This window comes from Falco punctatus (genome assembly GCF_963210335.1).
Source record: "Falco punctatus genome assembly, chromosome: 17".
NCBI lineage: Eukaryota > Metazoa > Chordata > Aves > Falconiformes > Falconidae > Falco > Falco punctatus.
Genome location: NC_137597.1, coordinates 7902265 through 7929876, shown reverse-complemented (window position 1 = coordinate 7929876; position 27612 = coordinate 7902265). Strand labels below are relative to the sequence as shown.

At 43.2% G+C, this 27612-nt stretch overlaps 2 protein-coding genes across 16 annotated transcripts in view; one reads left to right on the top strand and one right to left on the bottom strand.

Annotated features, from left to right (window-relative positions):
* Positions 1–18447, top strand: part of LOC308054651 (protein PHTF1-like) — a 31568-nt gene extending 13121 nt beyond the window's left edge. For 2 of the 12 annotated variants that reach the window (XM_080367809.1, XM_080367812.1), the window contains exons 5-22: positions 391–558; positions 1481–1589; positions 6981–7037; positions 7128–7197; positions 7692–7850; positions 8092–8251; positions 9035–9157; positions 9986–10145; positions 11160–11489; positions 12275–12484; positions 12868–12996; positions 13404–13676; positions 14373–14504; positions 14694–14780; positions 15824–15979; positions 16393–16488; positions 17160–17285; positions 17686–18447. In XM_080367809.1, the coding sequence (XP_080223935.1) occupies positions 391–558; positions 1481–1589; positions 6981–7037; positions 7128–7197; positions 7692–7850; positions 8092–8251; positions 9035–9157; positions 9986–10145; positions 11160–11489; positions 12275–12484; positions 12868–12996; positions 13404–13676; positions 14373–14504; positions 14694–14780; positions 15824–15979; positions 16393–16488; positions 17160–17285; positions 17686–17706 (2566 nt within the window). In that variant the 3' untranslated portion in view covers positions 17707–18447. Of the gene's footprint in view, positions 1–390; positions 559–1480; positions 1590–2206; positions 6917–6980; positions 7038–7127; positions 7198–7691; positions 7851–8091; positions 8252–9034; positions 9158–9985; positions 10146–11159; positions 11490–12274; positions 12485–12867; positions 12997–13403; positions 13677–14372; positions 14505–14586; positions 14781–15823; positions 15980–16392; positions 16489–16593; positions 17286–17685 lie in introns of those variants that run through there. The other 10 variants (XM_080367805.1, XR_013924170.1, XR_013924171.1 and 7 more) reach the window with 10 other exon arrangements.
* The window catches only part of MAGI3 (membrane associated guanylate kinase, WW and PDZ domain containing 3), a 92780-nt gene continuing 83429 nt past the window's right edge, over positions 18262–27612 (bottom strand). Inside the window, exons 17-22 of one of the 4 annotated variants that reach the window (XM_080367803.1) lie at positions 27264–27366; positions 27023–27155; positions 26369–26512; positions 24019–24157; positions 22295–22384; positions 21687–21821 (exon numbers count right to left, since the gene is read on the bottom strand). In XM_080367803.1, the coding sequence (XP_080223929.1) occupies positions 22335–22384; positions 24019–24157; positions 26369–26512; positions 27023–27155; positions 27264–27366 (569 nt within the window). In that variant the 3' untranslated portion in view covers positions 21687–21821; positions 22295–22334. Of the gene's footprint in view, positions 21822–22294; positions 22385–24018; positions 24158–26368; positions 26513–27022; positions 27156–27263; positions 27367–27612 lie in introns of all 4 variants that reach the window. The other 3 variants (XM_080367804.1, XM_080367801.1, XM_080367802.1) reach the window with 3 other exon arrangements.

Below are 27612 nucleotides of genomic sequence, written 5' to 3'. Positions count from 1 at the left end.
AAATTTTAAGAGGTAAAGAATTGGAAACATACTTTAATTGTAACTTCAAAAAGAATTTTTGGATGTACTCCCAAATAAGTAGAGCTCAGTATCTGTTCACATAGCTCTGTTTTACGTATTATATTCCTGGGAGAGTTCTTTCAGCACAAGTGAACAAAAAATATTTCTTGATTGGATTTGTTTTATATAAAGTTTGATTTCATAAGCTGAATTGTACTTTGTTGTATTTGTTTTGATCTTTTGTTGAATAAACACCCAGAAGAAATCAGAGGGAAGTGCTTTGGTCTTTGATTAAGAAGCCTGCAATATCTTAAGATTATTTTAATACGAGTATTTATTTTTGAGTAGTCTGAAACACTTTTTTAGTATGCCTTTTCTGTTGCGTTGTAGGTCAATGAATGAAATAAAGAATCTTCAGTACCTACCTCGGACCAGTGAGCCCCGTGAGGTTCTGTTTGAAGACAGAACAAGAGCTCACGCTGATCATGTGGGCCAAGGGTTTGACTGGCAGAGTACAGCTGCTGTAGGTGTTCTGAAGGCTGTACAGTTTGGGGAATGGTAAGTGCCACTGAAGTGTGACTATTCTAGTCTGAGGGGGAAATTCTAAACGCTTTCTTTCAAAAAAAAAAAAAAATTCCTTGGAAAATGAGCCTAATCAAAGAAATGGCTTGAATCCTGTGATGATATAAATGCTGTCTAGAGCTCTGGAAAACACAAGCTACGTACCCACTATTTTTCCCTCTTCCTGAGGTGCTAGAAAAGTTGTAATAGCCCTTTGCAGAAGATTTTGGTGACCTACAAAATAAGCCTTAAGATACCATGCCTGGACCGTCATCTGTGACTGTTCTTTTTTTCCTGAATAGGTATATTAACGCTAACTTCTGTAACAGTAGTCTAAGAACTCAATGTAATCAATTCCACAACATTGCATGTACCCAGGACGTTGCTGTTGACCTTGCACAGAAACTAGACTTGCATCGTTGTTATTTCTAGCAATTACAGTAGAAATTGGATAGCATCATTAGCAATATCATTAGATTTTCATATGGATAAAAGGTGCCGAACTTCCTTTGCTCTGATTCACAGCCATTATTGTTACTTTAAGTTTTTCCTTTAATACGGAATTATTCAGTCTAATTATAGAATGGAAGAGTTGAGGCACACTGTGGTCCCTAGAACATACAGAGAACTTAGTTAGGGCAGTTTGAACCTAGTTCTTGGACACTTCAGGATAGTATTTGTCCATGAAAATGTCACTTCTGTTGTGCGTGCATCAAGAAAGAAGTAAAATGGGGGGGAAAAAAGAAAGAGAAATCTCTGAATTATACCTCCTTTTCAAAATAATACATGTATTGAGAAGTGACAAGACTTTGCGCACAGCGTAAAGCTGAAGTAGGTCATTGGTTCAATCAAACTGTGTTGGAAAGAGGTCTGTAACTCAAATCCTTTAAAAATTCCTGGAACTCTTGTCTTTTTCTAGGAGTGACCAGCCTCGTATAACCAAAGATGTGGTTTGTTTTCATGCTGAAGACTTCACTGACGTTGTGCAGAGACTTCAGCTGGACCTGCATGAACCTCCAGTGTCACAGGTATTGAATCTTCCCTAGCGACAGCTCATTCTTAGCATTTTGGAAGTAGCTTCTGACAGTTTGCAGGTTCGCTGTATAGCCAGCCCTTTTGTATCTTCCGTGGCCCTCAGTTAACAGCTGTTGGGCATCTTTCCTTCTCGTGTTTCAGAATAGAATAGTTCAGTTGGAAGGGGCCTACAATAAGCATCTAGTCCAGCTGCTTTTCCTTTCTACCAAGCTGGGATTTATGCTGTGTGTCATGATGTGTGCTATAGAAACAGTTAGAAGTTCATTAAGAAGTCACGTATGCCTGTTTCTGCTTTTTGTAATATACTGATGTTGTCTTATGATGTGAAGGCATCTAAACTCAGTCCTGTCAGTGAAAACAGTAAAGCCTCATGTCAAATCTGCTGTTTTCAGCTCTTAACGGTAGAATGCTGTTAAGCATTTGTTGTCCCTTCCTAAGGTGTGCACATCAGATAAATGACATTTAAAAATTCCAATTCTCATTTAAATTTGAAGTTTTACCAGTTAAACAGAAACATTCTAATTTAGATATGAAGTACGTTGAAAATAGGTGGATACTGAATTGTTTAAACAGAGTATACCACTAACTTTACCATCTTTCCTTCTCTCAGTGTGTTCAGTGGGTGGATGAAGCCAAACTAAACCAAATGAGACGGGAAGGCATTCGCTATGCTAGAATTCAGTTGTGTGACAATGACATCTACTTCATCCCTAGAAATGTCATTCATCAGTTCAAAACAGTGTCAGCAGTCTGCAGCTTAGCCTGGCACATAAGACTTAAACAATATCACCCTGTGGGGGAGACTTCCCAAAATGCAGAAAGCAATTCAAGCTTGAACAGTAGTGTTCCTGGAAAGACAGAGTCAGAAGGTGAACCCCAATGTGTAAGTGTAAAAATAGAGTCCGAAGAACCAGGTATAGAAACACAGCTTACAGCAGGGGTGCTCTCCTCCTCTGTTTCTTCAATATCAGGACTTGTGCAACCAGATCAGGTGGCCCAGCCCCTTCCAGGTTTTAAAGTAGAGTCTGATCAGCAACACAATCCACAGGATCATGCAGGCTCTTCTGTGTGATATGTATATAATCAAACATTTTTTAACAACTTTTTAAAATTTTGATGTGAAGTTATAGTTTTATAACTGGCTTATGTTTTATTGGAGAAATCTTGCCTATAATTCTATAAAGAAAGGTGACATTCCAAAATGTCAAGCATATCTTTTTTACACAGATTATGCAAAATTCAAGTTGTATTTTAACCCCTTAGTACAACCTGTAACAGTGGTCTACCACTTCTTTCTGTTTAAGTAAAGAGATATTGAATATCTCCTCAAAGTCAGAATGAAATTCCTCCAGGAACATAAAATGATTGAACTACATTGGTCAGTGTTATTTCCCTACTTTTACGTTATCTCTAATCTTTACCAGAAAGTGATGCTTTTGTAGACTTGCAAAGTGACTTTCCCATCTCATTTTAATTGCTTAAAAAAAAAAAAAAAAAAGCACAGCACTTTTGATGACTTGTGAAATTTTTGGTATGTCTGTTCTTGACATGTTGGTTTATATACAAGTTGGGTTTATACACAAGCTATAGAAAATGATCGCTCTTTCTTACGGTTCCTATAAAGGTGATCTGTAAAATTAACTGAAGAAAGTGTCTGATCCTGTTGAAATGCAATGACTTACTGACCTAACACTTTTCATAGCACTGCTTATGTTGTTTGGTGTGAGGGTTTTGCTTCCAAAATACATCTTCCCTGAACATGGTTAATACTAGTGTCAAAATTAGAGAACCTATCAGTAGTCTTGTGGAGGAAACCGCTATCTTTGAGCACTTTAAGGCTTTAAAATACTAACCAACTTGGCAGCTTGTTTTGGTCAGGTCGTAATGTGTCCAATGGAACCACACTTTCCCCTGTACTGATGCACTTAAGGTAATAGCATTGAGTTGATAACTGACTTTAGGCAGTAAGGCTGTCCTTACTCTAGGAAGTTCTGTATTACTGTTTCACGATAAAAAGTATTACGGCATTGGACTGCTTTTTCCATGTGTAGCTTCTGGGTGCCCAGGTGCTGTGGAAAAATCAGTGGCACGTGCTAAATGTGTAGAGTGTCAGCTATCAACAGTGTTTAAACAATCTTTCAATATTTCTGGATGTTAATGTGTAATCTGTATTTGACTTTCACTCACCCCATTTATTACTGCCCTTTCCAGTTATCAAAAGGGAAAGTCCTGTCCCTTTCTCCCTCTCCCTTCCCCCTCCCCACATTTAGAGTACAAGCTGGGTTTTGGTGCAACTTAAGCTGTCTCCAGATAAATTCATTTGTTCTAATCCTCACTGGGGTAGGAAAGATTTGAAACACTATGTTAGACTAGACAAAAGCAAAGATGCTGTGTTAGTTCTGGATGCATCTTTTTAATATCAATTATTACTCTTCTCTTTATAAGGGTCTCTATGTTACTCTATTATAAATCTTACTTTGTGCAATATTGTTTGTGTAGGCTTTTATATACATATTAGCACCTCAGTGTAGAGGTCACTATTTTAAACTGATAGAAGAATAATCATCAGAAGATACTGCAGTGATTAGTTAGAACCTGTATTACTCCTTATGTGTATGTATGTATTGTCTTCGGTACAAAAATGAGGACTAGGAAATATTTCAATTTAAAACTAATTTACAGATTGAAGTGGTAGTGACTTGTTTAGTAATCTGTGTAAATAAGGTGTTAGAATGGAAAGCTTTTTATGATGAAAAGTAATGTGATTCATGCAGGGGTGTAATTTAATCTTAGCAGAAATCCTAGATGACCCAGACCGGCTCATAAATGAGCTGTCTGTTCTCTGGTGGGTTTTTTCCACTTTTTATGTTGAGAGGAATTTCATAGCTTTAAGGGTTGTGCAAAGCAAAATTCCTCACAGGCAATAGTGGTTTCAGCTCATCCTTCACATTCAAAGATCGTATTACCCAAGGGTGTTCTTTCCTTTTTACGAAGTCTGCTGGTCTTCCAAGTGCCCATTTCACTTCTCACATGTGCTATTCTTTGGTCGTGTCAGTAGAGGTACATCAATAAGGTGGCTTTTCTTTGACAGCCAGCACTGCATACAATCACTCAGGAATTGACAAAACTGCAGATACTACAGTGAGTCTGCAAACATAACTTTAAAGGCAGAATAAACAGATTAAGAGCCCCCGTACACCAACTTGTCTGTTTTGTAGTGAAAGTTGAAACAGAATGAAGAGGGAATAAATTTGGAAGTCCTCTGTAAATTCTAGTAGCGTGTTTTCAGATGGATAAAGGAGGAAGACCAGAGTGGCTCATGTTGCTTTCAAAACTAGCTTTAGTGAAATCTGACTACAGCCAGAAATACCTGGAAAATGCTCTGACTTACCGCTTTGGATGGAGTGACATGACCAATAGCATCATGCTCTCTTTGTGTTCTGTTCAGTTGCTCAATATCTAATGTCAGATTTAAATACAGAAATGTATCTTCACGTGACTTGAATGTTGCTGATGCTGTTCTAGCATGCTTGGAAGACTGAGGAAGAGAGGAGCAAACTTTATAGAAATCTTACTACCCAAATATATTATCAGCTTTGGTAGGCTTTAACCAAAGTGATGTACTGCTTTCAAACTCCACCTCAATTCTGGATGTGAAGTATGAGAGGGGTTGCTAACGAAGCAGATTGCTGTACTGTCTAGCCATTGTTTCAAGATTGCTCCAACTGCACTGAAAATAGAGCAGGATTAGAACAATGCCTTGATGTGAAAGATGCAAATGTTTTCCAGAACAAAACATGTAGAGTACTAATTTTTGTAAGCTACAGCTGTTCAGAAATGAAGCAATGAGTTCAAGCCACTTGAGATTTGCTGAGCAAAACAAATCTCTGGGTAGGTCCAAGTAAATATTTCTGAATATCTCCCATGTTAAATAGATGGCTGTTCGGATTTCTCTAAGATTTTGTAAAACAGCCTACATGATGAGGTAATAAAACTTTGGCAGATTTTGTGGGTTGTTCTAATATTTCTCAGTAGTACCCAGATAGATATGAAACAGTTCATAAATACGAATGTGCTGGTCAGTTCCTGTAAATCCTCAGTTCTCTGTGTCTGAGGACCTGCCCTGCTATCTGTGTCAGTTGATCAGTAGAAAATACTCCTGCTATGTGCTGGAGACGGCTGCTGATGGCCCAGGCGCTGTCTGTAGAGCCATCAGCTTTGGGATATGGAACTCTGGCACAGGCTTCTATTTTAAGTAAAGTGCTGTTGATTAAAAATGCCACTTGGGATAAAGGTGAGTGACAGGGTTGTGCTAGAAGTGGGCTAGCATGAGGCAATTGACAGGCAAAATAGCAGTTAGCTTCACTTTCCGCTCTCCCTTAGACATGCTACAGGTCATTTTGTGCAGATACTTGACACGTTCTCTTCCAGGAAGGTGGGACGCTCGGTGAAGTGTTCTCAGGGGATTTATAACCAACACTTTTCACAGGTATAGCTCTTGCCATACAGAAAAGGGCTCTCCGCCGTGCTCTGTCAGTTTTCCTGCACATTACAGCTCAGTTCCCCCTGGACCAGGCCGATGGTCAGAACTTGTCTCAGAGGCGCCAGCTCATGTCCTTAACCTGGCGCGGCCCTTCTCGGGTCTGGACGGTGGGAGTAGCGAGCCCGGGGCTGGCGGGTTCCCAGGGGTTTCTCGCAGGATCCACACGCTTCTGATTTCTTTGTACAAGGTGTAAAGAGACTTGTGTTTCTGGGTCTGTGAGGTTTAATTTGATTTGGATTGGCAGCTACGATTATTTTTTTTCTGTGGTTTTAATTTATCTAAGGTCTCTGCCTGCAGAGGACGTGTACAATTGCCTGGAAGACACTTGCTTTGTGCGGCCTTAGTATATTTATTACCCTGGCGAGTGGCCCCGAGGGTCGGGCGGGCACGGGCCCGCGCCCCACGCAGTGCATTTCTGTCCGTAGCTGACTGTACACCAGTGTCAAACTGTTAAGCTATTTCTTTGTAAAATAGTCCAACGGAATGCATAGAATTTTTTTCCTGTAAAGTATTTTTTTAATAAACAAAGTCTGATTTTGTCCTTTACCTGCCTGGCTACTTATTTCCGCGCTGGAGTCGCGGCGCTCGGCGCTCTGCTAGTGCTGCCTGGGTGGGGGCGGGCCGGGGGCAGGCGGAGCCAGTCGAGCACCGGGCTCGCGGCGGTCTCCAGGGTAACAGCGGCCGGGGCCGGGGCCGGGCCGCCCCGAGCTCGCCGGTGCCCTGCGGCGCCCCATGGCCTCTCGCGACAGGGATGCCATTTCCTGGTACCAGAAGAAGGTGAGTGTGGCGCGGCGCGGGCGGCCGCGGGCCCGGCCGTGCCCTCAGCCTCCTCTCCTTCCAGATCGGGGCCTACGACCAGCAGATATGGGAGAAGTCCATCGAGCAGACAGAGATGAAGGTAACGGCGGCGGCCGGGCGCTCCCGCCGCCCTCGCAGCCTGGGTCCGGCTCCCCTGGCGCCTAACAGGCCTTTGTTTTCGGCTCCGTAGGGCTTCAAAAACAAGCCTAAGAAGAAGGGTCACATCCAGCCTGACCTGATCGACGTGGACTTAATCCGAGGTGAGCAGTCCCGGGAGAGATGCCGGTGGCCGGCGGCCCCGCGCAGCCGCTTTCCGCCGGGGGAAGGGCCGGCCGGCTCCCTCCGGAGCTGCGAAGCGGCTCCCGCAGCCGGAGTCACGCAGCTTCGTGGCGGCAGCGGCTCAGGGCGCTGTCGAAGCCCAGGACCTTACCGGAGGTCCGGCTGCCCGTGCTTGCCCCCCTCAGCGTGGAGGGAGCGCAGACACGCCGATAGCTGCGGCAGGAGGGGCGCGGGGTGGCTGCGAGCGGGCTCGGCGGGGCTCAGCAGCCGGTGTGCTGCGATAAGGCAAGGGGCAGCTTCCCCCAGGCCTGGTCGAGTGCCGTAGCTTGGACGAGTGCCTGAAGCTGGGCTGCTGTCACCCTCCCGAGCCGCAGCGTTCTGGCAGGGTTTGGTCTTGGCCAAAAAGGAAGCTATAAGTGAGCAAATTCTTGTAATTCATGATTAGTGACTTGTTTGTTTTTCCTTTTATTCTAAGGCTCTACGTTTGCCAAAGCCAAGCCTGACATTCCTTGGACATCCCTAACTCGGAAAGGAATTGTCAGAGTTGTATTTTTTCCATTATTCAGCCAGTGGTGGATACAGGTCACTTCCCAGCGTATTTTTATGTGGCTCCTGGTGCTCTACGTTATGCAAGGTAAGGGCTGGCAGCAGTCTGTGCCACAGTCCTTTTTCTGCAAGGAACGTAACATAGTTTTGTCATCCATAATCTCATAAAGCATAAGGTTCCTCTCTGAAACCTGCTTAATGTAGATTTCAAGATGTGTGGCACTACTATTTGCAGAAATTATAAAACAGAGTAAAAGTAAATAGTGATGACCAAAGAATTGGGCAGTGCTCTTTCATTTTTGCATTTGATACAATTTTCTCCTTTCCAGTCATAGCAGTTGTGTTGTATTTCATGATGCCTGTTGTGAATGCAAGTGAAGTCATGGGACCAATGTGCCTAATGTTGCTGATGGGAACTGTTCACTGTCAAATAGTGTCCACCCAGATCAACAAGCCTTCAGGAAACAACGGGCTCAGCAGGCGAAGGAGGTGAGTGGGGTAACAGGTTTGTTTATTGGCATCAGAGCATATGATGGATTGCTCATGGTAGAAGTTAACGGGTAAATCTCTTCTATTTTTCTATGTTATTTAACTCTAACTGTGAAAATGAGCATTTTCTGCCCTGCTTGTGATCCCCTCATAACCAGACAGATGCTGCAGATTTACCAAGCTATGATAGGTCTGGTTTAGTTGCCAGCTGGGCCTTCTCTTTCTAGCTTTTTAATCGTTTCTTTCTGTGTCCAGAGGAGGGCATTCTGCGGGGAAAGGCATCCTCAAGGTTTTGCAAACCAGTCTGGTGCCCAGCTTTGGCATTGACTGCAGGGAGTCGCTGATGTGTGTTGAGAACAGGGAAATGATGACAGAGATGACTGTGGTGGATTCATTGCTGGCAGTTTGTTTGTGCATGTGGGAGATGTCACGGTCCACCTACTAGATATTTGACTGTTAGGCATCTGACTCAGTTTAGACCCTGACAGAATAGATTTGAATGGGGGTTGGTGGATGAGGATAGAGTTTTGCCTCTATTAGGTTTCTGCAGCAAAGATTTCTCCCGGATTTTGTCTGTTGTATCCTTTACTAGTGATACACTGGTGTCCTGCATAACTCTGGTTAATCCGAAGAAAATTTATTTTGTTTGTAAATAAGCATTCTGTCTGCATGACTTAAGAAAAATAGCATCTAAAAAGCTGTTCAGATCTGATTCAGATCTTTTAGGAAAGACCTAAAAGTAGCTTGCTATACAAATGTAATTCTCCTTTTTTTGAAAATCAGGAAGTTACGCAAATCTGTGGGTGTCGATGGGAACAGTTGGTCTTCTGACAAAAACAGTAAAGAAGAGCAGTCTGAATCTGCATCCATTGTTAACAATTTATTTAGTATGCTTTTCCGAAGGAGGTATGTGATCTTCACTGGGTTTGTTGTATTTGTAATGACACTGTGAACAATTCGATGTCTGGAAAATGAAGACAGAATGTGTACTGTCACTGACATCCCCCAAGTCTGCCAATTAGTTTCTTTTGAACTGAAACCACTCTTGGTATTGTAGGAGGCTGACTCCTCATGAATTTGTAGTATATCCTTATTAGGAGATCATACCATATCTCATGGTGTAGCTAAAGCTGAGCATTAGAATGAGTTGCAGAAAGTGGCGGAACTTATTTTTATTTGTCAGATAAGTGGCCTTTCTTGAATGTGCATGCTCAAATTATATTGCTGTTTTGCCTGATTTCCAGAAGCAATTGTGCCTTCTATTTTAAGTTGCTTGGATAGTCATCCCACTTTACCACCTCACTTTTTCTAAAAGTAACTCAAGGAAAAGGAGGATGGATTGTTTGGGATAATATTTCGTTGTCTTCCTACTGTTTTCTCAGGTGAGTTTCTTGATGAGTTTTCAACTGACAGGTCCTTTCTCTTGATGAGGAAGGCTTTTTTTTTCAGAATTGTTACGTATTTCAAAATAATAACAAGAAAAATATTCCTTCTTGGTTTAGAAGTTTTAACATACTATTAGAGTTACTAAAGAACCGTCCAGTGAGAGTGAAGCTGATACAAGACTCTTCAACAGAATCAGGACACAAAGAGCCTGTCAGCAGAAGACAATTACGTATTCCTTTAGCTATATTGTTTAATGGCGAACCCGTGTGGCAAGTGAAAGAGACCATGATGTTTTTCTTCAAGAGTTTTTCTCTGACATAAAATCATTCAATTTATTTTCTCTTATAGGATTAGAAGAGTAAAGCTGGTAGCTGAGAAAGGGACTGAGACAGAAAATGGTGTGAATGCTGTGAATAATGGCATTAAACACAGACACGCCAGATCTGAATACAGGCTGTTGCACTTCAAAGAGAAAAATAAACTTTCCGATGGGGAAAAGAGCCATCAGGTACTAGCAGGAAAGATCCATCTGAAGTCGCAAATTTCAGTGTATTCTGTATGTGCCCAAAAGTTTGTTGAAACTTAACTGTATGGTTTGATCTAATACAAGATACTCCATTCTTCTGCTAATCCTTGCTGGCATACCAGAAATGTAAAAACCCTTTCTAGTTCTCGGCTGAACAGCTGACAGGGTGCTGATATGACAAGCCTGGAAAAGGCTTGTTGTTTTGCCCAAGTGTGCATTTAGTTGTAGAGACTTCTAATCACAAGATATTAAGGAAGACTGCGATAATGATTAAAAATAAATAAAATGACAGTTTTCAAGAGCAGTTCTGTAAAATAATTTGCCTTGCAAACAGTTCCCTGCAATATGCTCTCAGAGGGAAGGCAGGAAAGTAGATGGAAACATCCCTTGGGAAGAGAGAAAGATGGAGGTGACCTCTGTTGAAATCTCTAAACCAGAAAGCTCTGTGGAGTTACTTTTGAGGCTCCTCTGGGTTGGTAAGGTGCTAACTCCCACATGAAGAACTTAAATGAGAATCTGTGCGGAACATTGTAGTACTCCACCATCCCAACGCCTCTGCCTCTAGGCATTTGGAGAGGCACAGAGCTGGGTGTCATCTCACGATTTCAGGTCTGCTAGCCACCAGCTTATAGATGCATCTGTTCTCCCAGGCTTAAGGTTGCTGGCAAGACATAGCCAAGAGCTGCTGCTGCCTTTTCCTCTTCCCTGCGTTGCCCCAAATCTGACTCCACCCCACCCGAGGTTCCCTCTTGTTACCTCTGTGGCAAGGCAAGAGGGGGGTTAACGAGTTTAAATTTGTGGTGTATCTGTGATGCTGTTGGATTCTGTTTCTGCATGTTCTGTGGGGGTCATCGTCTGCTGGCTTTTGCAACTGATGAGAGATCACTGTGCGTACCAGCGTAGTGGCAGCACTGGCTTTGGGCCTTTGGTTTGATGCAGCTCATAGGCTGGTCCTTTATCAGTGCCTTAGTCTTACTTTGACTGCTGTATTTCTAGGACGACTGCACCAGCAGGGGTGGTGTTTCTGACGAGCTTTCCAGTGAGGAGGATGCTGAAGCGGTGGCACAAAAGGTCTTGTTATTCCAGAACATAGAAGTGGCCTCCAGTGACAATAGCTATGAAGAGAAGAAAAAGAGGCCTCTTGTTTCTCTGAACCAGGCTGTCTCGCAGGTACTCATGTTGAATTTATGCCATTTTCCACAGTCTTTTGCTATGGATAACAAGCTGGTTTTCCTTTGGTTTTGGCAGGTGAAGCAAGCCCTGAAAGGTGCCAGAGACTCTGATAGTGTCGTGGAATCTGAACTAGAATCCACATTGTATAGTCAGGTATGGTCATAAGTTCCAGAGATTTTCCTGAGCCTGGCCAGAGCAGGGACTTTCTTCCCTTCAGCACAGACCGTGATTAAATGGGGTATTAAATTCAGGTGTAAGGTGTGGCCTCCTTCCCTGCTGCTTTGCAGCTTTGTAAACTTTGTTCACAATTGTGAGTATACTACTCTGTTTAACAGAAACAAATCAAACAAAACTACTCTGTTGGCAGTGCAGTATGGCCCAAGCTGCCTCTAATTGCTCATGTTGAATTGCTGCAATTGCTCTTGTGGTTTGGGGGGGCAGCACTGTATTGTAACTTTTATGCTAATAAATTTTGATTTTAAAATAAATAAATAAATCTGTTCTGTGATATATACTCATTCACTTCATTATCTCACCCCCTGCCACTCCATCCACCTGAAAATAAAGTAGAAATAAAATACATGAATATCAAATTATAAATACAAAAATCTATAAATAAATACGAAATAGAAATGAAATCTTAAGAGATGATGCAAAAGCCAGGAAACTTTTGCATTAGAATGAATAAGTCAATTTTTGTGTCGTAAAGTTTGGAACTGAGGTGGAGAGCTGATGCTGTGTGACTTCCTGTGTAGAAAAGCTGGTTGCAGAAACGGTCACGGAGCAATAGTGTCTGTCACACCTGGGACCCGGTGGGTGTGATGGGAGTGCTCAGCTGCCCTGGGAAGCCGATGTAGCTGATTGCTGGTAGGAGGAGGAGGTCTTTCTGCACATCGGTGCACGGGGCTGTGCTATATAAATCTTGCTCTTCTTCAAAGGACGTGAGGTCCTGCATTAGCGTGGGATCCCGGAGCTGCAGTGTGAGCCGGGGAGACTCGGAAAGCACTCGCCACGACTCTGAGACAGAAGACATGCTTTGGGACGATCTGCTTCACGGGCCAGAATGTCGCTCGTCCTGCACCAGCGACAGTGAGGAAATGACTGTGAGAGGCACCAGGCGGGATGTGAAGGAAGATGTTTTCCAGCAGGTTTGTTGATTTGTATCCAGGAGCTGGGAATACAATGAAAGATTCCACACAACCCCCCCCCGCCTTTTCCCCATCTGCCCAAATATTATGGAAGACACATCTGAGTGGTGTTGGTATAATGTGAGAAACCTACTGCTGGATGAGCCCATTCTGTCAGCTGTGCTAATCACATGGAAGTCTGGAATGATCTAAGCAGTATCAACTATCAGCTCCCTCCTTCCTGCCAGTATTATCTGGAGCGCTGCTAATCCCAACACAAAGTATTTCACCCAAACCCAGAGTTGGAACCCCCTCTCAATCTAAATGTTTTCTAGGGAAAAGCATTATTTAATAGCAGGACAGAAAGCGATTATACGTCTTTTGCATTCTTTTCTCTTTTATAGAACCATTTGTTTTGGCTGCAGAACACAAGTCCAGCATCTGCAAAAGTGAGCGCGCTGATCTGGGAAGGGAATGACTGTAAGAAGGTGGACATGTCTGTGCTGGAGATCAGTGGGATTATCATGAGCAGGGTAAGAGGGCTGTAAGGCATTGCAACCTTCCCTCATGCTTTAAAAAGCAACCACCAAAAAACCTGAAAGTAGCAATACGTGCAGATATGAAGTGCAGTATAAAAGTGGTCCCTCTTCAATGGTAAACACAGCTGTCCCAAATGTTCTTACTTCAAAATTGCATAAACCAAAATTGAGGAAGTCCTGTTGAGACTGGCGAGTGCTGATCATTGTCAGCTGCAGTGTGCTGAAGGTGGTGGTTTTATTATTTATTGACTGATTGATTGTTGTTCGTTTTGGACTGAAGTGGGTGGAACTATTTTAGGTTATGCCCTAATGCTTGATTGATTTAATGCTGCCACAGCAGCATGCCTTTTCCTTGATGCAAAACCCTGGGTAATCAGCCTACTTTTGTTCCTGCTTGCCAGGTTAACGCCTACCAGCAAGGAGCGGGGTATCAAATGCTGGGAAACGTCATCACCATTGGATTAGCGTTCCTACCATTCCTCTACAGACTCTTCCGCACAGATAACCTGGAGCAGCTGTGCTCCATCTCTCTAAAGGAGCTTCTGCACATCTTCTGTGGAGCACCTGCTAGCATCCCTGTTATTGTTCTGTCTGCGATCAACTTCCTTGAAAGACTTTGCTTAACCTGGATGTTTTTCTTCATGATGTGTGTTGCTGAGAGAACATACAAACAGGTAGGTTTAAATGGACTGTTGCCTTTCCTGAGCCCCAGGGCAGGCATTGTACCAAGACCATGCTGCCCATCACAGAAGACGCTGGCAAGACAAGCATGTTTCAGCAGGCTGAAGGGTCAAAGCTGCTAAGAGGCCCCAGAAGTTTAGGTGGGGGATTCCGGTAAGACTCCTGTTCATCAGTCACGAACTTAAACCTGTCAGTAGCCTTCCTGACCCCTGCGCTCCCCCTGCTTAGCCTGGCCCCAAGGGAAACCCAACTTTTTAAACGTGTTGAAATGGCACTCCGCATGGACGTGAACGCTTCAGCATAGAGCTCTTTGGGAAGAAGCAGCCAGCTTAGCTGGCCTGTTCTAGGATGGAGCATTAGCTGGGCGGCTGCATCACCCTCAGCCCTCTCACAACTGTGGACAGTAGCTTTGTCAAAGCGGCTGTAAGTGTTGAGTGGCAGGCAGGCTGGTGTTACTTTCTGTTTCAGTGAGAGCTCTGTGGTTAATCTCGCGTCGCAGCAACAGCAGTTCTCCCTCTGCCATACACAAGGTGACTGTAGTTATTTGCTTGGGAGGCTGGGCACCAGGGTCCCCCCCGTTGGCTTTTGCAGCATGCCGCAAGGCTGACCTCTTCTGCCAGTTACCACGCAGCGATATTTTTTTGTTGTAGACTAATTTGTGTATGCGTATTTCTGTTTTTAATTCACAGAGGTTTTTGTTTGCCAAGCTTTTTAGTCACATTACATCTGCTCGGAAAGCCAGGAAATATGAAATTCCTCACTTTAGACTCAAGAAGGTAGAAAACATTAAGATCTGGTTATCCCTTCGTTCCTACCTGAAGGTGAGTGCTGACCCAAGATGTGATCATTGCAGGGGAGTAGCCCCGTCTCTAGGTGCGTGTCCTTGACCTCTCTGCCTTCCAGCACTTGGACAGCGCTGCCCGAACCCTTCAACAGCTGCAGCTGTTCATGATGAGCCTGGACAGCTCTGCGTCCGCCTCAGATCTGACTCGGTGTCTTTGTTTCTGCAGAGGCGAGGCCCCCAGCGATCGGTGGACGTTGTCGTATCATCAATCTTTTTACTGGCTCTTTCAATTGCTTTTATATGCTGTGCCCAGGTGAGATTTTAACGTGTGTGTTTGGTGTTTTGTTTGTTTGTTTTTTTTAAGAAGTAGGGGGAAAACTCCCAAAGTGCTGGAGGCTTTTCTTTTGCCAGCCTATGAAGTGCTTGAACTGTAGCCGTTTGTCTTCAAAGTAATATGGAATGTTTTGCATTTTTTAAAAGCTTTGTAATGTTTAGTTGGTAATAGATATTAATTCTCTTATGTATGCAGAGGAAAGTCTGAGTTTTTGTAATCATTAGGAAAATTTCAGGACATAGGCTTTTGTGCAGAAAGGACAGGGCTGTCTGCCCAAGTACCTCAGAGGTTCACAGGACATTTTATTTAAGGGGGCCAACTGCAGCATCCTCTCTAGCCACTGTTGTGGCAAAGCATGTCAGTAACTATTAGTTACACCTTTTAAACCTTGTGTTTCAGTAAGCAGTGTAAATGCTGGGGCTGTTCCCTTGGGTTTCTTTGGTTTTGGCAAGAGATTAATTACAGTATTTCGGGAAGTTCTTGAGACCATGCGGGTGCAGTTGTGGTAGCAAATTAGATCAGTAAATTTTATTAGTAAACAAACAAAAAAAAAAGATTAGTAGATACTAACTCTTGCCACTGTGACTGCTGCTGTGTGCTGCGGGTTTCTGGGGAAAGCGATGACAATCCCAGTCCTGCTGCATTAGACTCAGCGAGCACATACTGGGAAAGGCAGAACCAGCTTAGCCCGCCCTAGGTGGTCTGAGGCTGCCAGTGGGACGAGCACCCATGAGAGGAAAGGCATTGCCATTTCATTGACTGTTAACTGGAGGGAGGAAAGAGCAAGAACAAGCATCCTCTTCTAAGCGGAAAGAAAAAAACCAAATTACAAGCTAAAGCCAGGTTAGAAACAAGACCTTTTGCTTTAACCCAGTGACATGAATGAATTACACTTCAAGGGAAGAACTGTCAGCAGCCAGAGAGCACGGATGTCTGCGGAGCAGTAAGGGCAATGCTTTTGCACTTTTCCTGAGAACGGGCATGTTACTCACTACTGACCTTCCCCCCCCCCCCCAATACAGGTTCTTAAGGGTCACAAAACATTTCTGAATGCAGCTTACAACTGGGAGTTCCTAATCTGGGAGGCAGCACTTCTTCTCTTCTTACTACGTCTGGCATCTTTGGGCTCTGAAACCAACAAGAAATACAGTAATATTTCAATCTTGCTCACTGAGCAGGTATCTTAATTTAGCTTGTTCTCCCTTTTGCTTTGTGGTTTGTTTGGATATAATTATTGCATTTCAAACCAGCTTAAAAAATACTGTGATCAAATTTTAAAATTTAGGAATCAACCCTTGTGCTGGACAGAAGGCAATAAAACACTGTACACCTGGGGAGGGATGAGCTCTTAAACATTTGGACAGATTCAAATTCTAAAATTCTAGACTATTTTTATCTCTGGGTTAACGTGTTTGTGTTAACCATGTCAATCAGAAAAAGAACAGTTATCACTGCTAAATTCTGTCAGTGGATGAACCACTTCTCTAGGAGTGACGGTAAACAGAAAAATGACTCTTAATTTCTCTTAGAAATTAGCTGGGGGCTAGTGCTGGAGTATCAACACCTGATCTGTAATGTCCCTCTGTCGCAGATAAACTTATACCTAAAGATGGAGAAGAAGCCAAATAAGAAAGAGCAGCTCTCTCTTGTAAACAACGTTCTGAAACTATCTACAAAGCTACTGAAGGTAAACTACTCCCCCTAAAAACAAACAGGTACTAAATTTTATGGAAGCAATGACTAATGACAATGACTGTGGTTTTGCTCTTCCCATTTCTCTTCTCTTTGTTAGGTAAGTCAGTTCTCACAAAGGGAGTTTCTCTGTCTTTCCACAGCTATGGCATAAGATCAAGCAACACAAGACCAATGTGGTTAATTAGTGCTGCAAACATGTGATTAGTAGCAGCTTACTGTGATTTAGGTAAGTGAGAGGCTGGTGTGAACACAGCACAGCTCCCTACTGCTTAAATCTCCTTCTCCTTCAGCAGCTTCAATGTTGAAGCTTGTTGACAGTAGCAAAGCATTTGGTATTTGGAAAAGAAAGAGCATAGTCTGAGTGACATAAATGAGCCTCGGCACATTCAGCAGCCTGTCGTATCAAGCTCTTGTTACGCAGCTGGTGTTGCTACAAAGGAGACTTCTGAGATGCAGCACGGCTGTTAGAAAACACGGCTGAGCTGGGAGGCCTGAAGTACAAAGTGGGAATTCCTGTATGTACCTGTAAGAAAGGATGCTGAGGCAGTGCACGGTTAGCAAGGTCTGCCGGAGAGCCAGTATTAAGCTGAAAGTCGGAGGATTAATTGCTTCTGGTATGGATGAACCCTAATGGACTCTACCTCCCCTTCCTTTCCACTGCAGGAGTTAGATACTCCATTTAGGCTGTATGGACTGACCATGAATCCATTAATCTACAATATAACACGTGTTGTAATACTCTCTGCTGTCTCAGGTGTTGTAAGTGATCTTCTAGGATTCAATATCAGAGTAAGTATAACTCCCATCACTCACGGAACATCTTGTAGGGGTCACTTTTGTACCATTGCCCAATTCCTCCCACCAAGCAGAAAGGTTTGAACTGGGCTCCCTCTCCATGAGGCTCCTCTCCCTCTCCCTGGGCCAGTTGTGGTGGGGAAGGATGGGGCTGACAAATTTCAGCCCCGCTGAGGACTTCAGTGCCCACTTCAAGCCGCTAGTCAGAGTCCTGGGTTTTTCCCTTCAGCCTGAGGACACAGTCCTCCTGTGGCTCCCCCTTAAATGGGAGCTCGCTGAGCCGAGCCCTCAGCACAGGAGGGACAAAGCAGACCCCCCCGCTCTCCCCTGTAGATGAAAAGCTTTTGGCCCCGTGGCGTTCACACCCGTACTCACTCTCAGCATCTCTTTTCAGTTATGGAAAATTAAACCGTGAACTGACCGAACGAACACTCAGCCCTCTCCACCAGAAGGACCAGTGAAGAGAACCAGTAGCTTGGGCAAAAAGCAGAGGTGCTTTCAAACTACGGAAATCTGTGATCATGATTTTTAAAACAGATTCTCAGTGTACATATCAAAAGTTCTCCCTCTGCTTTACTGTTCTACAACATCCAGAATAAACTGGTCTAAGCAGTCAGCGAAGTTATCCCATGGCATGCACACACAGAGTTCATGGGGCCAAATATGAGTAGCTGGCCCAGGGGCGTCATCTTCTTAGGATGCATCTTTTTGGACAGCTGGCTTTGCTCAGTGGTGTGAGCAGCTGCTGCAGCTCCACACCACGGCAGAGCCTCGCAGCGAGGACCCGAGGAAGAAATCTGCCCAGTGCAAGAGATGTGGCAAAGGCTTCCCCTTCCTCAGCCAAAAGTAATGAATGCATAGAAAAGGGCATAGGAGAGAAACAAAATGTTTTAAAGACATCTGTTAAACTTACATTTTCCTTCACTGACTCTACTATCTTCTATTTATTAATAACAAAAAAAGCAAGAACTGAGGAATGTCTTTTTATAGTTTCATTCTTTCACATAAGGGGTAAGATGGCGTAAGAATTTTGGTAGCAAATTGTTTACAGCTATTTTCTGTACAAGGAAAAGTTGTAAGATGTAAAAGGAGATGACAATTTTATATATCAAAATGTACAAATAAACCTACAGTACAAGTATTTCATCGTTAACAACTGTTTCTACACAACTTGATGATTTTTAGAATACCTTTGTTGAACATTTGTTATTAGAACAGGGAGTCAAGGAAACTTCTAATAATAAATTGCATTTGTTTTCCAGAAGAGTATTATGTTTGTGGGGAAAACCTGGGTCATAGATTTAGCTGTTTAAAGTATCACTGAGAGTCAACAAAGAATCTATTTTATACAGTGCAGAACCAACAGGCCATGAACTGGAGTTTCTCTTTAATATCTATATAAAAAATAATGAGCGATTTACAGGTCTCTCTAGTCAGAACCTCAGAAGTATGTATAAAGGTGCTGTACAATATATAAACATTTACACCCAGTACATCCATACATTGCTTAGCATTCCAAGGCCACGTTGCTAAGTCATCCGATACAGTAAGTACAGATACAAGTTCTATGGAAGGAGAAATCACACACGGGTAAGACACTAAATCAGGTCACATTAACATACAGAAAAAATATAGGGGTGGTTGATGACAGGGAAATAATTTCAGTGGTGCTAATTTGTCTTTGTATTAAACGTCTGAATTTGTACTGTATTCAGTGGTTAGGGCAAGTGCATACAACTCAACATAAAACGGCATCTCTTGTTAAGAATACATGGTTAATATCTACATAGGCTACTTCAAAGTATTAAATATTTTCACAGTCATACTCCACAACACGGAGTATTTGTATGTATTACGCTACACAGCAAATCTCAACAGATCATCCAATGCCAAGCAGCAGAGCACCATTCAGGTCTGCTTTAAAGCCCGTTTGATTTTCCAAGTCTTTGTTAAAAAAGCTGTTTGAGTAGTCATCGGAACGGCTGAAGGAGTCAACTCGGAACTGATGCACCGTGCTTCACTGAGCTTTAAAAACACAAAATGTTTCAAAGCCAAAACAAGATAGTCACACACTCCCTTTCAAACAGCAAATTGTGTTGAGTTTGAATTTTATCCCAAGTAAGTAAATTTGACCTTTTACACTTCTTCCTCCTTCTGCAAACTGGACCAATGGGCTCCTTTTACCACTCTTCTGCAGTCATTAAAAACCTACCATGTCAGGAAATCATCACTAAAACTACAAATAAAATAAAACCCTTCAATTTATACAGTCTGTTGTTCTTACAGACTGATGTGTCAGTAGATTCTAGTGGCAACATTTCTCTTTTTAAAATATGTATTCTAGCCCAGATGACAGATATTAAGTTTCATGTACCCCGTAAATCATCCTGTTTAGCACTCTTGGAACAGACCACACATTCAAAGTAAAATACAGGAGACTTCTGACGTACACAGGCAAGAGCTTCATTTAAGAAGCAGCTACGGTGGCTGGTTCTGTCCTAAAGATCAGTTGTTCTCTCCACAGAGGGAAAAAATCCAATTCCTAATTAACTACCATTAAATAATTAAAGATGGGACTTCAGACTACAGCACCACAATGAGGCTGAAAATAAACGTGCACTCATTGATTACATTTACAAAGAATGCTAAGGATGACACAGCGCCACACTGAAACCAAAATGAATTATGTTATTTAACAGAACCTGGAATTTTTTTGGACAGATGTTTGTGAGCAGTTGTTATAAGCATCTTTATGAATCAAGAAAATAAAGCAATTTTGCTGTGTTCATAAAAAGCAAAATTACAAAACATCGATTATGTCAAATATAATTTTTATCTACACGATTTTATATTAGGTATAAAAATTTAAGAAAAACATCAATTGAACAGCATCAGTGGCTCATTTGCTGCCCTAGAATTGATAGAACCAACTCATCCATCTTCTTACTGAACCAGTAAGAACATGCATATTTCCTATGTAAACATGCAACATGCTCTTGAGAAAATACCCATTTCAAACAAAACCTTGCCTCTTCTGTGACTGGAATACATACAAGGATCAGATTGACCAGATACAGTAGATAACTTGGCACAAGAACAAGAAGTGAGTCATGATCACATTGGCAATATAGGCATTAAATAATTTTGTTCAGGAACTCACAATACTATCTGAGAAAGCCGTAGCAGTGCAACGTTGAGAGCAGCAGAACACCGCCTTCGAAAGGGCAAGGGGACAGCAGCTTATGGAGGAGTTTCATTTAAGCGATCCAAAAGGTCCTTCATGCAGCTTAGATAATTTAAGAACGAATCAAATACTTTCCACCCTCTAACCAGTTTCTGAAAAAATTGACAATTTTGTGAAAAGAAACAATGCTTTTAAATGACCATTATTAGAAACTTGATTAAAACATGTTCTAAAAAAAAGCATCAGTCAAACCCGTTTTTCAGCCACACCTGCTGCTTGGGTGACTTTACATGCGCTTGGTACCCTCCAAGGTCCAGGAGTTATCGGCGTCTTCTTGACTGGAGAACTGTTCTCAGATTTGGAAATTCCATCATCTTTGGTTTCATCAGGCAGCTCCACGTGTCTCTCCCCGTGTTGTTTGTTCAGTGTAACAGTCTCCTGTGTTTCTGGCCGCCTTTGTTTCTCCATGGAAAGCAGTGGAATATTGGAAAGACTGGAAGTTTTGAATCTGCTGGAACTTGGCTCTCCAGAGCTTGACTTCCTTATTTTTTCATCCTCAAATGCATTTCTCCTAGAGTCACTGAATGGGAATATATTCTCGCCAAATGCTGCATCTCGTCGCTCTGGAGACCACCCATCTGTCTTTCCAGTTGTTTTCTGCTTCGTGTCTCTCCTGGTGACTCCTGTTTTACCATTTCCACCTTTCAATTGCTCAACAGGCATCTTGTCACCACCAGTTGTTCTGTCTTGATATTCTTGTAACCTGCCTACTGTTTCTGTGTTTCCTTGCTTACCGAGATGCTTTTGGGGACTGGCAGACCTTCCCCGACTTCCACTGGGATACTCTTTTTTGTTACTATTGTTCATCCCTATTTCTGTGGTTTTACTCTCACTCTTTCTGGAACTGTCAGATTTGTGTGAGAGATTGCCATAGGCTTTTTCAGGATCCCCTTTTCTGGGGCTGTGGAATCCTCTGTGAGCGTGTCCCTCAGCAGCCCGTAACTTTTCTGGACTTGCAGATCTGTCTCCTCTAGTCTCTGCTTCCAAGCTACCTCTTGTGATTTCAAACCCAGGATTGGAGGGACATTCCCATCTGTTCTCTGTTCTCTGGGGAGAAGACTGAGGCTTCATCTCAAACTGGTTTTCAGTTAAAGTGCTTCTCTTTTCAGGCACAGTGTTCTTTGCTTGTTCCAGTTTCTCAGACAGCTGAACTCTGGTTAAAGCTTCTCCTGGTACTGGTAAATAACACACTTCAGATGGGGAAGCAGGATGCGAAGATGAAGATAATGGTGACTGTTCTTCATATATTACATTTGACGAAGATGGATTATAACTATCCCAATCACCTGGAAGCGAACATTGAGAGATTTGACTAAATTACTAAAATAAAATAAAAAAATCACTAAGTGTTATAGGAGTGTGCATACTACTGAGGTTCCATGATGTTATATGAAATCTTCAATTTAAAAAAGATTATGTAGTGGCATACTCTTAAAAGTCTGATCGGGTCAGTTTTCTATATTGCATTGTTCCACAACCTACAACCACCACAAGGATGTGATCTTGGAAAAACACTTGTGCTTAGAGTGCTGGCATGATCTCTGCGGGACTGACACCGTCTTGTATCAGCACAGCTTTAGAACCTACACAGCAAAATTGCAAAATGGGAAGTCCCTGACCTACATTGTTTAATACAAGAAAACCAATGAATTGAAACGGCTATGCTAAAAGAAAACTGAAAACAGTGAAAAGCTGAGGTTATTCATAGCTTTGCACTTTAATAATAGGAAGAGATGAAACACAAGACATGCAGATTTACCAAGTCTTTAAGGAAAAACCAAGAAAAGCACTGAAAGCCCTTAATGTTGCTCAGGTTTCACGTAGGGACACAGACTGGAAGGAGCCAAACCTGAAGGAGGAAGAGAAAAAGCCCAGAACTACATACCAAAATCACAGAGTACAGCAAGCAAGATTTCAATCAGAAATGTATGATTAACAGCAAGACAAGAGGCAACAAAATCCTTCCCCTCTCCGCTGCTGCCATCTAATCTAAGTTGCTTAACCTAATCTCAGGCCCCAATTTGGACAGAGGGCTGGACCAGATGGTCTCTGGAGGTTTCTTCAGACTCTTCTACAATTCTGTGTTTCTACCTCAGACTCAGGAGATTTCTGTGAGCCAGAGCGCCAGGAGTGATTCCAGATAACTACTGTGCAGCCCTTGTGGTGCAGAATAAATGCTATTTATCACTGCTGCAATTATATGAAGCTTAAATTGCTGTTAGTAAGGAGAGAGCTGGAGGTGCCCTCACACTGCTTCCCTCTCCTGTAGCTTGTAAAGGCTGGTGTTAAAGAGGGCCTTAACAGAAGCTCCTCAGATCACAAAGACTATATTTAACTTTCACCCTTAATGACAAGGTAATTCAGTGTGAGAGAGAAACCCAGCCAGCCAGGAATCTAGCAAGACAGCACAGAACAGACCTCGCAGATCACAGGTGGGCTGTTTCTATGCCATGTGCTAATTCACTGATTTTACTGTGCTGTGCAGGTTGGAACAGTAAGATGTTCAGGGCCATCTTCTAGCTCTCTGGAGGAAAGAAATGGAGAAAGTTCTGAGCAGATTTTATCCCTTGAGTGGATGCCAGTTGCTGCTTGTAAATGACTGAACCCAACACTATGTTGTAGTTCAAACTGTGTGTTTTAAAATTTTCAAAGGATGAACTCATGGTTGGTTACTGTTACTGAAAAGCTCTTAATCAGAAAAAGTGACCCTACAATTTAAGAAGTTTAATCTTGGTGTCAGCATCAACAGTTAAAAGAGAGAACACAGAACAACTCAGAGAGAAAGTGTTCTTTGCTTTAGAATACTACCACAACCTCAAGACTTTTTGATTTGTAGATTCTGACCATTTCCTAAGTCAAACTCAAAATCATCAGTTCCATGCTCTGTAGTGGAACTCAAGAGATTCTGCAAGCATTTGCTTTTTTGTCTGTCCTTCTCCCCCCCCCACCCCCCCACCCCCCAGTTTGTGCTTTCCTGTTGTGGATGCAGAAGTTGCACCTTTAAACAAACTCACTCCATTCTGAGAGCAAAGCTGTCTCTCTCCCTGCTTTCTGAAGTTTTGGCTTTGAAAAACAAAGCATTCTGTAATTTAGAAGGCTAAAACCAGTACAGGAATAATATTCTTAACAATATAGGCATTTTGAACTGATTACTGTATCTTAGAGGATTTTAATTTAAATTAAAAGGCAATCTGTTAATTATCACATTTGTACAGGAAAACTTGATTAGCTTGGACAGAGCTGAGAAACTTACTACAATTGCAAATACGCAGTAATTTCACACTGTGTAGTATTCCTAGGTACTTGTCATACATGATTTTTACTCAAAATATTCCTTTTATTTTAAAGTAAATATGAACACCTGCACAGCTGTCAGAAAGGAAACGGCTAACTATTTCAGTGAGCAAACACCAAAGTTTCCTTATCAGACAGTACTCTATTGCCTTGGGTCCTCAAAATGAGACAGCACTTGAGATGACGTACTGTGATCTGGTATCAGGCCAGTCCCTGGTCTCAGCAGCAGCAAAACTTTATTCCCTCCAGCCTGAATCAGCTCAATGGCTCGTGTGTGAGTGATTCCTTGGGTGGGTTCTCCATTAATTTCAACAATTTGGTCACCAACCTGACAAGAAAAGAGCAACCAGGTTAGTTGTCATGTGTCTCCGACACTGTAAACCGATTTTTAATTTAGAAAGGAAAAAACAGAGGCAGATGCTTATATTTTTCCTCTCATGCTAAAATCCACTCAGCAATAGCAACACGATTCCATGGCTGCTGATCAACATGACACAACACAACACTCCGCCAGCTCAGAGCTCTTCATGCAGGTCTTCTGTTCAGACAGCTCAATAAAAGATCTCAGGTTACTTCAACCTATCTTTCCATTTATTTACAAGCGGTGAGACCGTGCTTCAAGGTATTTTCATTCTGGACCATTATATGGAGGGAGCCGGTGGATGAACTACGTCAAACCTGGCACCGTGTGCCTGTTTAAAAATCACACTGGCCAGGCAACAGCAACTTCTCTGCATTTAATGAGGAGCCAAGTGCTACCATGGCAGAACAGGCTTTATGTAGGGAAATGGGCTTTTTTCTTCCAGGTAGGAGAGACCGTCACTATGCAGTTGTCAGTACCAACGTCTATGAGGCCAATTAGCAACTTGCAGAGGTATTGGGCAGGTAATTACAGTTCACAAGGACTTTGCAGGCTGCTGGAAAGGGGTTGGAATCGCACCCCCGCAGACGGGGTCATGAAACCTGTTTCGCAGTACAAGGCTCAGCCAACGGATGTCACTAGTGCATAAAATCAGCGGCTGAAAGGAACGGTCGGGGCTCTGTTAAACCAACTGTCTCTGCCAGAGGAGGTCACCGGCTGGGTACTCATCGGACAGGACAGGATGCGCCACGCTGCACGACGTGCCCCCCCCATCATGCTCAGCTGCCATTAACCGGGTGAGAAATTCATTGTCACCGTTTCAAAAGTACAGTCCGAAAATGACACCATTTTGCAGCTGAAGAAGGAGAAACTAAATGACATGAAAATTGTGAACCAACCTCATGCTGGGTGAGAGCAGCCTCGTGTGCTGAGCTGCTGGGGACACACGGCACAGCGCTCACGGCTCTGCTCCTCCACAGCCACCAGCACCAGCCTCAGAGGCTCACATTCCCTGGGGGACATGACCCCCCAGCACCGCAGCGAACACGTCCCTGCGTACACACGTCCCCTGCACAGCTCATGCCAAGCGGCAGAGGAGGCTTTACCCCAGCGGCAGAGCTGACACGGGGAGGTGGAGGCTTCCAGCCGTACTGTGCTGTCGCGGTCCCACACTGACCCGTGCCTTGGCACAGGTCATCTACACGAAGCAGAGTGCAGTCAGCTGGGAACCTTTTGGTTGCTTTTGCCTGGAAAGCAAAGCCCTCGGCTTAGTCTAACACTACTTGAAGGAGGAATACAAAAGAAAATACGAGTACTAAATGCTACATTCATGTAGTTTCTCAAGCATGAGGGAAATAAGCTAATTACTGTAAAGAACAGGATAACAGAAGTTAACAATACCTAGAATTCCACATCCAATTAAGCCTCACGGTAGCCCCAGCAAGTATCTGTGTCAGCTCTATTCTGCAAATCATGGTACCGATGGAGGCAGAGCCTTGTGCCGACGGCCACACTTGCGATGCAGCACCAGACTGCACGCGGGACGGCAGCTCATGGGCACCTGGTTCAGCTTCATGCTCCAGCCTCTGAAAATTCAGCTCTGGGCAGCAGGCACAGATTGTCCTGCACCATTGTTCTTTGCTGTTGTGCCCATATATTTTGCTGTTACTACATCACCTGAAAATTATTTCCTTACACAAACATAAGAAATAACATACAAAAATTTGGAAAAAAGTTAGGCATGGATCCGCAAACATGGCACAGCACAGCAATAGCACAATGTACACACAACGTTCCTTACAAATTCCCTGACTTTGACAGTGATTCTCCTTTCAGTTCTCTGTTCCACTGTGCAATTTCTTGTCTGGGCTCCTAAAGCGTGCTGAGTAGCTGCTGCTCAAACCCTGGGACACGTATGTTATTGTAACTCAAGGACGGATGGACAGTTCATTTTGGACAGCCAGAGCTTTTCATATATTTCTCCTTTAAAAGCTTAACACTTAACAACATCTGCTGTCACTGCGCAGTAACAGCTGGAAGAAGGGCAGCTGCCCAGATGTTGTTCTGTCTATTTGGACCCTGCACTCGTGAAAAAGCAAGGGTTGTTGTCACTACGGGTAAATTAATGTGTCAAAAGGCCAACTTGATCAACAAATCGATTAGAGAAGACAAACTCACATGTACTCGCCCATCTTTGACAGCTGGCCCATCTTCAGCAAGCCGAAGGATGAATAAGCCCATGTTGTATTCCTTTCCTCCTCGAAGGCTGAATCCAAACCCTCGAGGGCCCCTTTCCAACTCTACTGGGAAACAGCCAGGATTCTGTGTGAGAAGGCAGAGGGAAAAAGATGAGGACTTGTAGGCAGATTCAAACATTTATTTTTCTGAAAAAATGCTTCACACATGTTTGTATTTTGACAAATGTGCAATCCATGAATTAAACTGAATTCATCACAGCTCATGTATGACTAGGTGTAATCGTTTCATTCTAATTCTAAACATACAGAACAATTTCCCTTCTAAGTTTCAGATATGCATGAAATTTCCTTAAGAAACTTTGCCAAAGGGTCTGTAGTAGCCCTGTTGCAAGCATTTTTTGTTTCCTTTATAATTATAATGAGTACCCACCTACACCAAGGAGATTGTAAAAATCTAAAACATCAACAAAAACGTTGTGTCAAGCACTTTGGTGCATCTTTGTACGCAACTTTTCTACCCGTGTCTGACAGGGAAATGCTTTATTGTTCTGCTTTTGAACACTCCGTGGCAATGCCACTGTGGTGTCTGGACGGACAAGTGTTTTGCATGTCTCCGCACCCTCTGGACGGTTACCTGTACCTGGGAATGACGGCTACCAATAACTGAAGCAACGCCAGCATCAGATTGTGCCAAATGCTTATGCTCGGGCCAGGAAAGCCTGTAACTATTTGAAACTTCTTTTCCAGCTTCACCTTCCGTAGCTCCCCTACACAGAGGTAAAAGGACGCGTATGTCACCTTTGCATTAACAATCCCTCTGGTCAAGCTTTTCCAGCTGTTGTCCATTCCTTTCGCCAAACCCCAAAGCCCTGTACCTGTCTGTGCCGGAAGGGTTGATCTGTGCTGATCCCAGCGGTCGGTGCTGTGGAGCCGGACTCTGCCTGGCAGAGTTTGTTCCTGATGGAGGACCACGGTGTTCTAATAAATTCAAACAAAATCAACGGTCAGAGAGAACTTCCCAAGCATACTGCTAGGCATGCTCCCCACATGTGACCGTCAGCGCTGTGCCTGCTGTTCCTAAGGATGCCACAGCTCAGCTGACCTCAGTCACAAGGTGAAGAGAATTTTCCAAGGTCTAACGCCATAAGCCAGGAACCCAAGTGCAGTTCATTGGTTCCATGGAATAAATTCCTAGGAATTTTATTCTTACCTACACTGCTTTTC